Source organism: Scatophagus argus, chromosome 5 (genome assembly GCF_020382885.2).
Source record: "Scatophagus argus isolate fScaArg1 chromosome 5, fScaArg1.pri, whole genome shotgun sequence".
Classification (NCBI taxonomy): Eukaryota; Metazoa; Chordata; class Actinopteri; family Scatophagidae; genus Scatophagus; species Scatophagus argus.
The window spans coordinates 2093434-2108985 of NC_058497.1; the positions used below are offsets into that span (position 1 = coordinate 2093434).

Genomic DNA, 15552 nt, shown 5'->3' on the forward strand with positions numbered 1-15552 from the left:
ACACACACATACATATATATATCCATTAAAGTGCTTTACAGTATAGCTAGATTTCCTCAGTGATAAAGACCAGAAATGTATGAAACTTTTAAATCCTATAGGAAGACCTTTAGTGTTTATCTCTAAATGTAATTTCAGGCCTGTATAAATGTGCTGGAATACATGTTTGGAGTTCATCTGATTGCTGAAGTGTGTTGATGAACAAAAGTTTTGCAAAAAAAAAAACTTGGACACACTCAGAGCCTTGCATTGGTCCATAAAACATTAAACATAAGACTTTTAAGCAAACACGAGGTACTTTTCATTGCTTTCCTCTCTGTTATGTATAGTTGTGCATTTTATAGCACTTTGCATTTTGACAAGTAGTACTGAATTCCAGTACATGTTGGGCGAAATGTGTTGTCAGTAACTCAAATAGATGTCAGAGTGAATGATGAAGTGAAAGTGAAATAGCAATTATTTTTGGTTATCAATCTAGAAACGTGGACATTCAGTGAGTGAGTGTGTGTGTGTGTGTGTACACATTGTGGGAGTGGAATGGGAGTTGATGCTTTAATTTTAAGTACTTTAAGTATTTTGCTGACCTAATAGAAGTAAGGTTGGATAATATATAGATAACTTGTTGATATTGTGGTATGAGACTAGATATCGTCTTAGATTTTGGATATGGTGATAAGGCATTGGTGTTTTACTTAAACTTCTGAACTTTTCTGAACAAGTAGGATAGAGTAGTAGATACTCAACCTGGATAACTGGACTAAGAAATTGGGTGAACTGAACCCTGTTGGACTACAAAAAATGATAAATGATGGGGCAGCCGTGGCCTAGAGGTTGGAGAAGCGGCTTGTAATCGGAGGGTCACCGGTTCGATTCCCCCACGGGACGGGCAGGAAAAATTTGGGTGTGGTGGAGTGATTAATGCGAAAAATTAATAAACATAATAATAATTAATAAACAACTGGCAAAAGTTACATGATGGAAAAAAGAAGAAGTTTGTTACCTGTCTTTTATGTTGTTATTGTCTATAACATTATAACATTTTCCCATAGAGTGTGCAATTCACTGGTGTTTCAGACAGACTGAAAACCCCATAAACAGTTTTAGTGTACTAAATAGCATATTGGTGACGAATTTGAACCCAATTTTGAGTGTTGGCTAACGCTACTAAGAGTGCTCCGGTATAGTCATCCAAGGCAGTGAAAAAGGCCCAGTCAACCCTAGCAGTAACATACCTGATTAATAAAATTTGTTGTTGCCTCCGTTTGGCACCCAACCATACTTACAAGACTGTTCTAGCTGTTCTAATATTTGCCTTTGCCCTTATTTATTATATCCATATTATTGATTATTTATCAAAAATCTCACTGAGTTAATATTTTGAGGAAGCAGCAATAGCCATCTCTTCACTTTTGTCACCATATTGATGTCAAAGTATTTGGTCCAAAATATTGTAATATTTGATTATGTTTATATTGCCCAGCCCTAATGAGAAATGAAACTTTGAAAATACTGGAATCAGCTTATGTGATATGTAAACAGGTAGTTACTAAAACCCATAAATTCTCAAAAAGTAATTGTAAGCATATTACTGTCATATTAGTGTCACAATCAAAAATCAAGTTCCATTTCTTGGCGCTGTAAGTACAAAAATACTATGCAAGGTATTTCTCCAGCAATGCAGCCACACGGCATGATTTTAGTAGTGGATGTGGCCACACAATTGTGTATATGCCCGGTGTTCAATTGTTGACTTGTAGCTCAGACAGAAAAACAGTTCATGGAGTTGTAACTCAGCAGTAACTCAGATTAGTAACTCAAGTGGGACCCTGGACCCCAGCCACGACATAATTCATGACATCTCATCAAAAATCTGTTCGACATGTCACACATCATCTAACATTTAGTCAGTGAGAGCAAAGGTAAAAGATTTGAGCACTGAGTTAGGCCTCTCATCCTCAGCCTTTTATGATCATGCAGTCAAAAACAGGAGATCATCGTGAGAGATTGGAAGATCTGTTCGGAACACTGGTGAGAGTAGGATAAAGACATCATGGTCTTCTGTCCGCTTGGCATTAAACCATCTCCCCAACCCTTCTTTTTTGGCTCTGTCACAGTCGGCGTATGCAGCTCGTTTGCATTGCGATGCCTTTTACTCTGTGCTCAGTAGATTTTAATTGGAGGTTTGGCTGGAACTTCAACCACCAGGCCACTCTTCTTCTCCATCCTCTCTCACTGCTTTCCCTGTCTGTTTCTATAAACAAACCAGCTTTACACGGTTGAAATCATTTTTCTTAGAGTGTGAACAAAACACTTTTTTGTCGTTTTGCTTTTGTTGTTCTGCAGAGATCTCTTACATGGCAGTGTACAAGGTGTACTTACTGAGACCCAAAAAGTTTACTTTCCAGACAGACAATTTGCACCAGACAGCAAAATGCAGGAAATTATGTTCTTAGCATGACACCTGTGAATACAGAAGGTCACTGGTACAAACAGGTGGACAATATCTCTGTGGTACCTAGTGCCTGAATATGTGGTTCAACATTCACTCTAATGTCGTTCTGTGTTGCTGAGTGCAAAATGTGTCTTTTCTCTAATGGACCAGATATGTGTACTTTTAAAATTATCTTTAATTCAAACAATTTCTTTCAGTTGGCGGGTGAAGCCCAGGAGCTATTCTCTGTGCGCCATGGTCCTGTGCGAGCTGCACGCATTCTGCCAGCTCCTCATATCAGTAAGTATCTTCAGCTTAACCTTGCCTGAATATGAAACAGCAAACACAAGCTTCATATTTTTACTTCAAATGAGTCTTTTAGACCAGTGCAGTTTTATCTGCATTTCATTTGAAATTAGCAATATTGACTTTTAGTGTACCATGGGTCTCTGAATGTTGTACTCTCAAGACTTTCCAGTCTGTTAAGTACATTTCAGATGGTTCTCTGATCATTGTTAGTTGAAAAAATGTTTAAAAAGGAACATTTTGTGAAAATACTCTAATCAAGGGTTGGATCATAAGATGGATGCCATTTTCATCCAAATTTTGGAGCTACTTCTCTGACCATAAAGACTGGAAACCGAGGGGTCCAGTAAGCTTTGTACTTTTCAAGAATGTGCCTGCTAGTACCTCTAAAGCTCATTAATGAATGTCTCTTGTGTATGTTTGTCATATAAAAACCAAGGTGTGAAAACAAGTTGTCGCCTTTAATATTTGTACTGCACAAAATGTTCAACTATTCCTTTAGGGACCACATTACAGTATCTGTTGTGCAGCTATGTGGCTACAAGACGGCACTAGAGGAACCAGACTTTGAACTAGACAGAAGCCTACCTGTGTTCACCTTGTCTCATCTCTCATCTCTCATCTCTCAACGAACCACCACCCATAAATGCTACCTTAGCTTTATTTTTTAGCGGTAGATTTATATTTTTAATCCCCCTATGTGAAGTATGGCAGACGAACACTCATTCTTTGTAAGTCAAATGAAGTGTTTTTTTTTTTGTGGATAAATTTAGAATGGTTAAATTGGTTAAATTTATTTCAGCAGTCAAGGTTGACACTTCAAATTAGATTTTGTATGGCACATCCTAATGAAGTTTTGGGTTGTGGGCATTCTAAGTGGTGCTATTTCATTAAAATAAAAGAGTGCTCTATGCTGCCTCATCCTAATGTTAATGTCAGTCTACGATTAGTATTGGCCTACTCTCAGTCAGTAGTGGCAAGCCTCTGAAGCCAGTGCTTTATTCCTGCCAAAGTTGTGCTGGAAACTTTTCACTGTACATTCATGATTCTGTTCAGTGTCTCTCTCTCTCTAACTCCTCCTAACTCTCTAACTCCTTTTCCTAATAAAACTTCTTTTTAATATTCTTTTAATGTTTTGTGTAGTGTAAACATGCATTTTCATGGATACTGTTTTCATTCTTTGCTTACATTTTTTTCAGTTGTAACCTTTAGCACGTTTCTTCTCAGAGTTTGTCTTCCTCGTACTGCATCTGGTAGTGCCTAATGTCTTTTTAGATTCCCTAAACATTAAAAATGAATCAAACTTTTAGAATTCAGTCTCCCTTAAAAAAGTAAAGGCTTCATTGTAGCTGCCATTTTGCAGCACAAGTTAAGCAGAAAGACTTCTTAAATAGAAGAGGAGATGATACCAATTCTTCTATCAATAAACAATAATGTAATGCTGCCAGAAGACATGTCGCATTAATGCAAAGTGGCAAAAGTCATTCTGGGAAAGTAGAAAATCAACTAATGTATGCCGAAGTCGACAAGAATGGAAGGAGAAATGTAGCTGCATTAAATATTAGATTCCAACAGATCATCATTAATTAACCCCTCAAATGCACTGACTATAACAAATTGATGATCTGTAACAGAATCAAAGTATTTGAGCACGGGTGCTTTCAGTATCTGCCTGGTTTCAGTATCTGGTGTACTATCTCATCCTATTCTACTAAAGGAGTCAATATGTACTTTCTCGACCTCAGTTTTATACACATTTTCAATTTCTGCATAAAAAAACTACATTGGAATGGAAATTAAAAACATAATGTTACAGAATAAATGATCAAAGACATGTCTTGATAGGATTCTCTTGATACTAATACTGCTAATCAGTGTCAGTGCTTACTGCTAGCTTCATCATTAGAAGAAGGTTGGGAATTTGAAAACAACAGCTATTAACATGAACAGCTGTTAATATCATTACCATTTGCCCTGGAGCTTAACAATATTTCAGGACTGACCAATCGGGAATTGGTGCCAGTTTAATACCATTCTTTGACACCCATCCTGAGCTGAAATGGCTAATTTTTGAAAGAGAAAATGTGACAAAGAGCAATAGAAATAGGGTTAGCAAAACTATTTTAATCAATTGATGTTTTGTTTTGATTGTTAAAGAAACTCAGTTAAAATTTGAACTAAATTTGGTTGGAAACTTGACTAGCGATGGTGTCATGTCTCCTTGGCTGCCATCAGTCCGACAAGCATGGACGCTAGGAAAAATGACCAAAAATATAGATTTATCATAAAAAAAAAAAAAATGTGTTTGATATCATAGTGGTCATCATGCCATCCAAGTTAAAGAGAACTGTTAAAGTTATTAAGCTGAGTCTTGTCATCATAAGGCTATGATGGAAAATCTGTTCTGAGGAAGACCTTCAGAAAGCCTCCCATCGTGTTCTGTATTTGAAATGTCACCCTAGTGGATCCGGACAAACTCTTCTGGCCTGCTTAAATTGCATAATCTACCAGAGTGCAGAAAGTGGAGTGGAATGTGGACTTAACTGTTCAGAAGTACAACCTGTAAACGTTCCCAGCAGCTGACAAGTATTGACTCAAGGCTGCTGGTGCCCTTAGTGTAACCTGAATGATGAGCACTCGCCCAGCACATCAGTATTACCTAGCTGTGATTCATAGAGGCTATGAGCCAACAGTTGTACTGCGCTGACACTTTCGTACAATAGTTTGTACTCATTTCATTCACATGTTAGAAAACACGTAACAATATCATGCTAAGTAAACAATGAACATGGCTATTGTTGCAACTTACGGTTGTCAAGCTGCCACACTAGTATGGATGAAATTTGGAAGCCAGGTGGGCTGGTTACAGGGCTGTGATAGCCCAAGATGTTTGTTTCTTGTCTTTTCTCCCTTTATAGCATAGCATATTGTTGATGGATTTCTGCTGGGATGTTGAGAGATTTTCAGCAAATATAACAAAAAAATGCTTCTAAAATACATTACTGACGTTCAATTGGTGTATCAGCAACGTTGAAACATTTGACCTCTTTTATGTTTCCTTAAATAGTGAAACAGTCACAGCACTGACAAACAAATGTTTCACTGGTACCTCGTCCTTTTTCAGACACTGAAAAGTTGAATGCAGCATGAATGAACCAGAACTCATAACCTCAAAGCTGTGATGCAAATGGTTTAGTTGTTCCACTGATTACATCCTTTCCAGACATAGAGTTTAAGTTTCATCTCTGCAGGTGTCAATCAGTGCTGTGAAAGCAGACATATATCCTACTGGTTTGTGTTTGTGGCTTTTTTTTTTTTTTTTTTTTTTTTGTTTGGTGAGAAAATCGCCTTTTTGTTCTCTGTCCCTGTTCCGGTCTTTTGGCAGATTTCAACAACATACAATGGCAGCATTTGAAAAGTGCTGGAAGTGGATGAAAGCAAGCCACAGTAATAAGAAGCAGCAGATAGCCTGAACACATGAGGGGAGCAATTCTCTCAGCAGAAAATAAATATGAATTGTACTACTGGGGGGAAGGACACTGATTGCAATCTGCCAGGGCGCAAACAGTGTTGCACTGTGGTGAGCCATTAAAAGGCCAATTGTCTGAGATGTGAGGCTGTGGGAGGGCGGACTTAGAAGGACCCGAAAATAGGTGTTGATTATAATAAGGCAAGGTTTCCCTTTCCTCGAATAGAGAGGGAAGTAGTGGTTTTCCAAAGGGAGTATTTGCGTTTGTCCACATCCTTTTTGGAGTTTACAACCTATCATCTTCCGCTGTCTTGGAAAATGAGGCAACGCTGTTCCCTCAATTGATAACAAATGAACATTGAGGAAATATGAGTGTATATAATAACCTGTACTGTAGCTCTTTGTGCTCTTTGTCAGTGGAGGGCAGTTTGTGTCTTTGCAGTAGAACTACACTTGGGATGCTCCCGCAGCCATGTAATGTAGTATTATCAAAACAATCATCAGGTTCCTGCTACATTGAAACATGCAAAAGTTACTGTCCACTTCAAATCAGAAGTCTCTCTATTCATTAAATGTTGCATTTTTTTGCCCAGAGGGTTTATTTTAGTAAAATGTGTCATTTCACTACGTCTCTAACAGTCATATTTGTTTTTTTTCGTCTGAATACCTCGACTGGAAATGATGTCTGATCATAGAAACATGAAAAAGAAAGAACCTTGTTGGGAGTGTTAAAGGCTCGTATGGAAGGCACATTTGCTCTCACGCCATACCACAGGAACTCAGGCTGATTACCGTCAAGCCTCAAATTACAGTCCTCAAAAGGGTAACATCTTCTTCAGTCTTAAGTGCCCCCATCCCCTCAATCCCCTGTCTCGCCGTCCATCTACAAGAATGAAACAATCAGGGAAAATATGGGTTCAGTCCACTTAATGCAACATGTTTTCTCTTCATTTTTATAGATGCGCCTACTGTTTTTTATTTTTTTTAACCATGCTGTAATTCCACCCTGAAACCCCAAAACAAACAAAAAAGTAGAAAAGAAAATCTTGCTCCCTTTTGTAACATTCATGAAATGTATCCAGCTCAATTCAATTCTGACAGGTATTGTTTTATAACATTTTGTTTATTATAGTATGTGGATTCCATATTTTAGCTGGACCACTAATTTGCAAAACAAGGCCTGATTTTGGAAAAAAAAAATCTCAATCAAAAATGTTTTGTGACCATAATTGAATTACAGGGCAACAGTAGTAATGTAATCAGCACGTTTCCTGTCATGGTAATAGGCTGCCTGTTGAATGAGGGTGGGCAGCTCTAGAGGCCTCACATGCTTGTTTAAAGAATGTCCCTCTTTGTTGTGTGCGGATCATTCTGTTTCTCATCTGCCTCTTTCTGTGACTCCTTTTCCTCAGGTCCTCTGAAGATGGACAGTTTTGCTGACAAGAGGCCCCTGCTGGGTGTTTGCAAGAGCACAGGGTCCTCTGGGTGAGTTCACTCATCATAATAAAGCTGAACTCACCTCCTCGCAACAGGATCTTAAATGTTTTAATGACTAAAATTCTCTTCTGTCTTCTTCCATGTGCTTCTGTAAAGCTGTGTTTCCACTGCATGGTGTGACTCAACTCCCTTTTATTTTCTTTATCCATTGTGGATAGTATCTGGTAATTGGTAGGTTTGTCATATCACCTTGGTTGAGGTTCCAAGTGAGCTGAGCCTGACGAAAAGGTGACATGAAAACACTGCAGATATCGCCTGCAGTGTAAAACATCACAGACAAAAGTTAAAGTACGTAGAGTTGAGGTGAGTTGAACTCTACCCTGCAGTGGAAAAATTACAAGTTCTACATGTGTAAGATTGCAAACAAACACTGAAGCAGTTGCTCTCACCGATGAGGACATCATCTGCCAGATGGTTGCGTTACTACTCCTGCAATTATATTTGGCTGGAATAGAAGTCATTTGAGGACAATATTGGTAGTACTACAGTTAACAAACATATGAATGAAACACTTTCATACATAAATCAATAAATGTAAAAAACACACAAAATGTATTAAAATAAACAATAAATATGACTCCACAATTTCCCCATTGCATATAGTAATTAAGACAAACCTTTGGGTTATATGACTTGTCTGTAACATATAATGTAAACTGAAAACACACAAGGGCCTTAAATTAAACCATAAGTGGTACAACAAGCAATGTGTGTTAAAGAATAGGAATTTTTAATTGTGGCAGAATGTATCTTGTGCTATATCTTGTATCAGTTATAAAAGCTGGTAAAGACGTTGCTGGTTACTGGTCAGGCCAAAATCAAGTCCAAAGTCAAAATCAAAATCAAATGTGTAACGGGATGGCCTGTTGTAACAGAATTAGCATTAATTAATGACAGCTGATATGATCTGCTGCCAATGTCACTGTTGTTTTCTCAAATGTAAGGGACAGTAGAGATAAGAAGTTGGTTATCTTTGAAACTTTCCAAATCTTTGAAGAGGATCAAGACAACTGGCTGTTAAACGAGAACAGTTTGCTGAAAGATGTGAAAAAACCCTGTAGAGTTGGGAATAATTGTTTGTACATACATTATACATAGTCATTTGACCCATTGTTCATACAAAAATATTGATTAGACAAGCTTTAATTAGATGTTGCTTTTGGATAAATCCTTGCCATATGTGTAACCCATGACTGCCTTACAATGTAATGAATGTCATTTGACATATGTTTGAAATATTACAAGGCCAAGATTTGATATTTTTACAACTCCACCTTCACATATTGCCTGTTCTTGTTGTTAAAATTTTGAAACCTCGTGTTCAGTCCTCTCACTCAGAGAGACACTGAGAAACACAGGGAAACAAGGGGCACCATGAACCTGTCTGTCTATCTGAATCACTCTGAGCATTTGTTTGAAGCTTGAGAACATTAGAAACACATTTCAATATAATATAGTCCAGTACAACACCCCCAACACTAACTATGACTTCAATAATAAATATAAATTTGAACTAACACCTCTCTGGCACATCTTCATGACAAAATCCTCACAAAGTCTAAACATTCTCGCTTCTAAATGTAAATTTGTAGTAATGTAATTTGTAGTGTATTTGTTGTATTGGATTACATTAAATTGTGTAGGTGCACCTTAACTGATTAAGTGGCCAGAGAGTATAAGTATGTCTTTCTAGGATTAATTTTAGAGGAATTACCAAAAGGGCAGAAACTAAAGCTCTATGTGCTGTTGGAATGATCCATCCTCATGACATTTTGTCATGTGGAGAAGAGAGGAAGAGAGGAGAAGAGTGTAGAAAGTGTTTTACTCTTTGCAATGTTATGAAGTACAAATCCTACATCTGAAAGTAATTTTCTGTTAATAATAAGAGGCATCAAAGGGCACCCAATTTCTTGTTATGAACCCTTCACATGCACCCAGTTGGAGCCTAGCTAGTGATGTTGGTTCAGGGACAAGAACCATGAACCATTCATGGCTTTTTAGTGCACTATGTTTGGAATTTGAGCAGTACCTGAGCTCCCCATAGGCCGATACAGTACATTCAAAGGAGGCTAAACCGATGCGCAGAACCCTGGGATTCTCAGAGCTTACCTGGACTGCCATGTCTTTGTTCAATGAAAGAAAGGGAGTTTAAAAAGTGACAAACACCAAGGCACCTCTCCATACCCGGTCCATGCCCTTCCCTTTTCACCCCTCCTCCCTTTACTTTTGCTGCTCTTCCAGAGCAACACAAAATTTAACTCAATATATCCTCTCCGGGAAATGAAATAAGGAAGTCTGTCTTCAACTGGGTCATGATGGAGACCACCTTCTTGATGTTTTCCAGGGACTGCTGCCCCTGTGTCTCTGACGCCGCTGCTGTTGCTTCTGCTTTTCCTATGTCCTCACTGACACTGAGACAGGCAGCTTTTTGAAGGTTTGGCGAATCATCCAGGCGTCGCTCGACACTAATGCTGAAAACATGCACTGTGTTGAAAGGCAGAAACCCTGACCTCTGGCTGAATGGCACAGCCTGGTTCTTCCCCTACAGAAGTGCTTGGTAAATAACACTCTGGTCAAAGACGAGGAAAAAGGCTTCCGGGCGCGGCGCAGTACTTTCCATTGGGCCTGTTCATAAACTTACTAGGGTCCTCACACAATTTTTAGCATATAATCATTTTGAAATAACAGATTTTGTTAACCACCAAAAAGGATGCCGTCTTGACACTTAAATGGAAAACAGATTGGATCCTTGGCCGCTACAGCAGTGCTGGTTTAGAAGTTGGTTCAGTCAGCTCTAGGCTTAGATTACAAGATTTGCAAATTAAAGGAAAACCAGAGAAGGGAAAAAGCATGTGTGCTGAAGCCCTGTACTTGTGGATTTCCAGCCAGGCACACTCAACATAATTTTATCAATGGAAAGGATTATGCGTTAAGTCCAAACAATGTATGGATCTAGTGATTTTCTTGACAGTAGAGCTACAAATGCGTCCCTTTCACTCTCTGCACCAGTGCCAGTGGGCTTTGGGAATTAGTAAAGAATGCTGGTGCCATTGCAGACCTTGGTATGTCTGCTCACATTTCTGGAAAGGATTTGTGTTTCCTTTCCCTTCTTAGTCTTGTTATTATTTTCATTCATTTTAATTACATCCACAGGTACTAAAATTCTGGGCGATTTAAGGCTGCTCTCTCAGAATGAATGTAAATTTTATGGCTAAGATGGAGGCAACTTAAGTGATTGTGGGTGTTTGAGTGCAGATACTTCTTGGGCAAAAAGTTCAGCGATGAACAAGCACGCTTTGTTCTTGAGAGTTTGGGAACTGTTGGTGACATTTCCAACCTCCAGCTACCCCCTCACAACATCTCCAGATGCTGGGAGGATGTGGGCCTTTTTTCTTTAAACCAATATAATTCTCTTTCACCGAGCAGATGACAACTGAATGTGCTATTTCAGGGTACTCCTAATACAGATGAATGTTCTCAGCTGAATAGAAACTGAATCAGCAAGATTTTTATAATGTATTAATTGTTATATTCATAGCTAAACAAAAATTCTAAATATTCTGTAACCCCAGTTCTCCGCTTTGAGGAGTTGTCACATTTATTGTTAGTTGATAGTTGTTGATAGTTATGTTGGACTTTAGCAAACTGTGTGAGAGTGTGAAAAATTGAGTATTTCAGCTATTATTTGACATTTTATAGAACAAAAAATTAATCAATTAATTGAGAAAATAATTGGCCAGAATAATTTATAATGTAATAACTGTTATAGTTTCCCTCTTGTTATTAGTTTCCTAAACCAGTGACAAAGTCATTTTATTTCGTTATATCAAAGCAGCAATAAGTAAATAAATGAATGAATAAATAAAACTGCTTTCCTTCTCCTTCACTACCTAGGTGTGGTGTAGATCATTGTAGATCTACTAATGATCCAGTATTATTGTAATTCATCTGTAGCATGTTTTGTCTTGCTTAGGCTCGCTCTTTTGATGTAGTTGTTGTGTTGTCAACAAAAATGCTTCAAACTGTTTGCATTTTATTCAGAGCATTTTGAATACTCCTGCTCCCATGCCAACAAGATTAGCATGAGAGACGAGCATATTTGGTCAAGTTATGTTATGGTTCCAGCAACGTTTAAAATATGTCCTAAAATGTTTTTCTTTTCTCAAACAGACTATTTATTTTAACTCTCCTAAATAAGTAATGGATTTTTCATAAATCCGATCATCTTAAAAACCTTTTTATGTTCTTTCAAAAATTAAATGTGACAATTTTATTGAGCAAGCTGGTCATTTTTTTATAGCCCAATTATCACTGCATATACTGTCTAAAGGCAGATGGAGTTGAATCTTTGCGTCTTTCCTGTGTTCCGTAGTTATTTGACAGTGATTATTTTACTAGTATTGGAATGAACAGATTTGAATCAAACCAAACCCAAGCATTCCATGTTTGCACAATAAATGTGCAGAGAGCTTCTGACCTCTTCCATCTCTCCATTTTCTACAAGCAAGCTGGATTGATTTGTGATATGAAGCCCCCCCATGCACATACACTGAAAATGGTCTCCTACATCCAGTACAGTAGCAGGCATTATGCGTCCAGTAGTTAAACTTACTCTATATAGACAAAGGTATTGGGACACCTGACCATTACACCAATGCAGACCTTGCTGACTTCACATTCTAAGTGCATGGACATTGGCTGCGACAGTGTCCACTTCCACTCTTCTGGGAAGGCCTTCCTCAGGATTATGGAGTGTTTCTGTGGGGGTTTTGCCCATTCATGCAGTGGAGTGTCTGTGGGATTGGGCAATAGTGTTGGATGGGAAGGACTGGCTCACGGTCTCCTTTCCAGTTTTTCCTGGGGGTGTTTGATTGGGTTGAGGTGATGGCTCTGTGTGGGCCAGTTGGGTTCTTCTGCAATGGACTCATCTGGTCATGTCTTTGTGGACCTTGCTTTGTATACTGGGGTTCAGTCGTACCGAGGTGGAGGATGGCCTTCTCGGGGCTGTTGCTGTAGGGTTGGAGGCATAGGATTGTCCAAAATGTGTTGGTATGGTGAAATATTAAGAATTCCTTTCCCTGGAAGTAAGGGGGCCAATCCGACCCTTGAAAAAACCCATCCTAGACCTGAATTCCATCTTAAAGAGGTGTGCCCAAATACTTTTGTCTATATAGTGTATGAAATGAAAGATATTTATATATTCATATAGTCTGGAATTTTTAGTGAGGAAGAAGGAGTAGGTGTCATTTTAAGGATTGTAATGTAATTTAGTTTTTTTTCTGCATAAACCATGTCAAACACACATTAGAATTTTTTTTTTGAGTGCCTTAATACACATGTGGAGGGGATCTTTAAATCTGCTTAAAATCCTGTGGTGAAATAACACAGGTTATTAATTACATGGTTGTAAGCAATAAATTCCACTTATCTCATACACACATTCAAACACTTGATAGCAAAAACCCATTGTGGCACTAAGCCCTTGTGTTTCAGTGCATTTTCATGACAGGTTTTCCACTGTGGACCGGATGTATCCATCTTCTAAAGTGTATTAAATGGAAATCATCAAGCATTTGTATAAAACGAGGTCCCAGATTAAGAGGATTTGGAGAAGTGATGCTTTTTATCCACCATGAGGTTACAGTGTTCTTTACTGTCACATTATGACCAACCGTGGACACAGGCACACATGCGCTCATGCTGGCCAAGCCTGCTGTTTTTTTTGTGTAGGATACATGCAAGTTATCCTGAAGACACTGTGTGTATTTCATTTGTACTTTTACTTTCATCATGATGTTCAGAAAGGACATCGTAGTCCACAGACACTAGTGACAGAAACTCTTCTTCTTGGTCTCAAAAGTTAGGCTCCAGTTTGTGGGCAGAAGTTTCACATTCTTCGAGGAAAAAAAAAAAAAAAAGTTTTGATGAAATCATTCCCGGACCCTTTTGTCATGCGCCTGTGTGGAAATGAGAGTGGCTGTAATCTGGTCTTCTACTTCCCCCCTTTTCCTTGCCCCACACACACACACACACACACACACACACACACACACACACACACACTTGTTCAGCGCATAGGCAGAGCTTCGGGGCTCAGGCTTCACTCCGGAGAGTTTATTTTGACTTTCATGTCTGTTTTATGTCTGTCGAAAATGTGTTCTGCCTCGCCAGTTTTCCCCCTTCAAATAGGAAGTCAGATTAAACTCAGTAGTACTGGAAGTGGTGCATATAAACACACCCGACAGGCTGAATGATTAGTAATGACTTTTCAAACCTTTACCACAACCCCATTCCCTAAACCAGGCCTCTGTGGTCAAAACAATTAATATTTTATTTTACTAGCATTTAAACCTTTCCTTTCCCTTTACATTAATCTGAGTATATAGCAGTAATAATGTAATTTTCTCCTGATGTAGGATGGAAGATAAAGGGGTGGTTTCATATTTTTCTAGTATCTCAGATTTAGCCTCAAGTCTTTAGTGGCCAAAAATCATTTAATGAGTTTTACCAGTAAAAGCATTTTACCTTAATTAACCCCATCTTTACTAAAATTTCAGAGAGCTCAGTAGGTGATCTACTCCACGTTAGCAGTGTGGCTTTATGCCAGTCTGTGGGTTAGTCCATCACTTTGGCTCAGAGAATGAATCCCACAGACCATGCCATCCCATGACATTTTCTGTCCTTTGTGAAAAAATTTAACATGCCCATTACTTTGGTTTATGACCAATAAAACTAATGAGATTTTCATCAGCCTCTGTACATTGTGTTTAGTGCAATTTTTCAAATGTTAGCATGTTAACCTGCTAAACTAAGGGTGTACATACTTTAACATTTTCATGGTGAGAATGCTAGCCTGTTGGCACATTGTGCAAATACTACCTACCAGAGCTGCTAGCATGGATACACTATTGTCTTGTCTTGACTAATCTTTTGTGGGATTGAAAAGGAAGCACCGAGGCCAGTGTGTTCACACTAGGTGACATTACTGGATTATTGGACATTGGAAGAGAAAAAAAACTTTTTTTTTGTGATTTCCCCACAGCCCCTAGAGGGTATGCAGCATCATCACTGCTTGTGCAAAACTGTACATGTATGATGCAGCCACTAGAGTAGCTTTTAAGAGCCCAAAGCAAGTGACTTATTGGTAAATGAGATATAAGCTTTTTATTTTGCCATCATATTCCTGCATATATAACCAAGATAGCTTAGTCGTCTATATTAGTTGACTAGCTACATAAAGCCTTCACATAAAAATGTCTATTTCAAGGGGTCTGATTTTACCATTTTCTAAAATCCAAACTGCAACTGTCAGGAAACCTACACTATATCATTATACTTCCTACTTAGTTAATCAGGGTGTCATAAAGCAGTGACATTGAAGTTTCTCCAGGCCATATTGTTCTCCCATTGTCAATGTAGGAAGTCCTTCTCTGAACTAGGAGTGTTTTCAGGAATATGTACACTAAGTTCTAAGTTCTCAGTAATGTAGGCCCTGTTTTGACACTATGATATTACATACATGTAAAAAATAGTGTCGAGAATTTCGGTTGGTATTTACTGTGCAAGCTCTGCGATTGACTGGCGCCCAGTCCAGAATGTACCCCACCTCTCGCCCGTAGTCAGCTGGGATAGGCTCCAGCTCCCCCGCGACCCTGATGGACAAGCGGTATAGAAAATGAATGAATGAATTTACTGTACATTCATCCTGTCATGTATTCACCTTCAGTCTGTTACCCTAAGAGCATCAGCAGATTGCAGCTTTGAACAGCCCTTTTCATGCATACTGGAACACAATAGAACTCAAAGTTTCCTGTGACAAGAAAAAAACTGTGCCCTAATATCTTTTATA

At 38.5% G+C, this 15552-nt stretch overlaps 1 protein-coding gene across 3 annotated transcripts in view; it reads left to right on the forward strand.

The window, feature by feature from the left end:
- bcas3 (BCAS3 microtubule associated cell migration factor) overlaps positions 1 to 15552 on the forward strand; it is a 304969-nt gene that overhangs the window by 10398 nt on the left and 279019 nt on the right. For all 3 annotated transcript variants that reach the window (XM_046388328.1, XM_046388329.1, XM_046388330.1), the window contains exons 6-7: positions 2650 to 2731; positions 7619 to 7691. In XM_046388328.1, coding sequence (XP_046244284.1) covers positions 2650 to 2731; positions 7619 to 7691 — 155 coding nt within the window. The remainder of the gene's footprint in view (positions 1 to 2649; positions 2732 to 7618; positions 7692 to 15552) is intronic.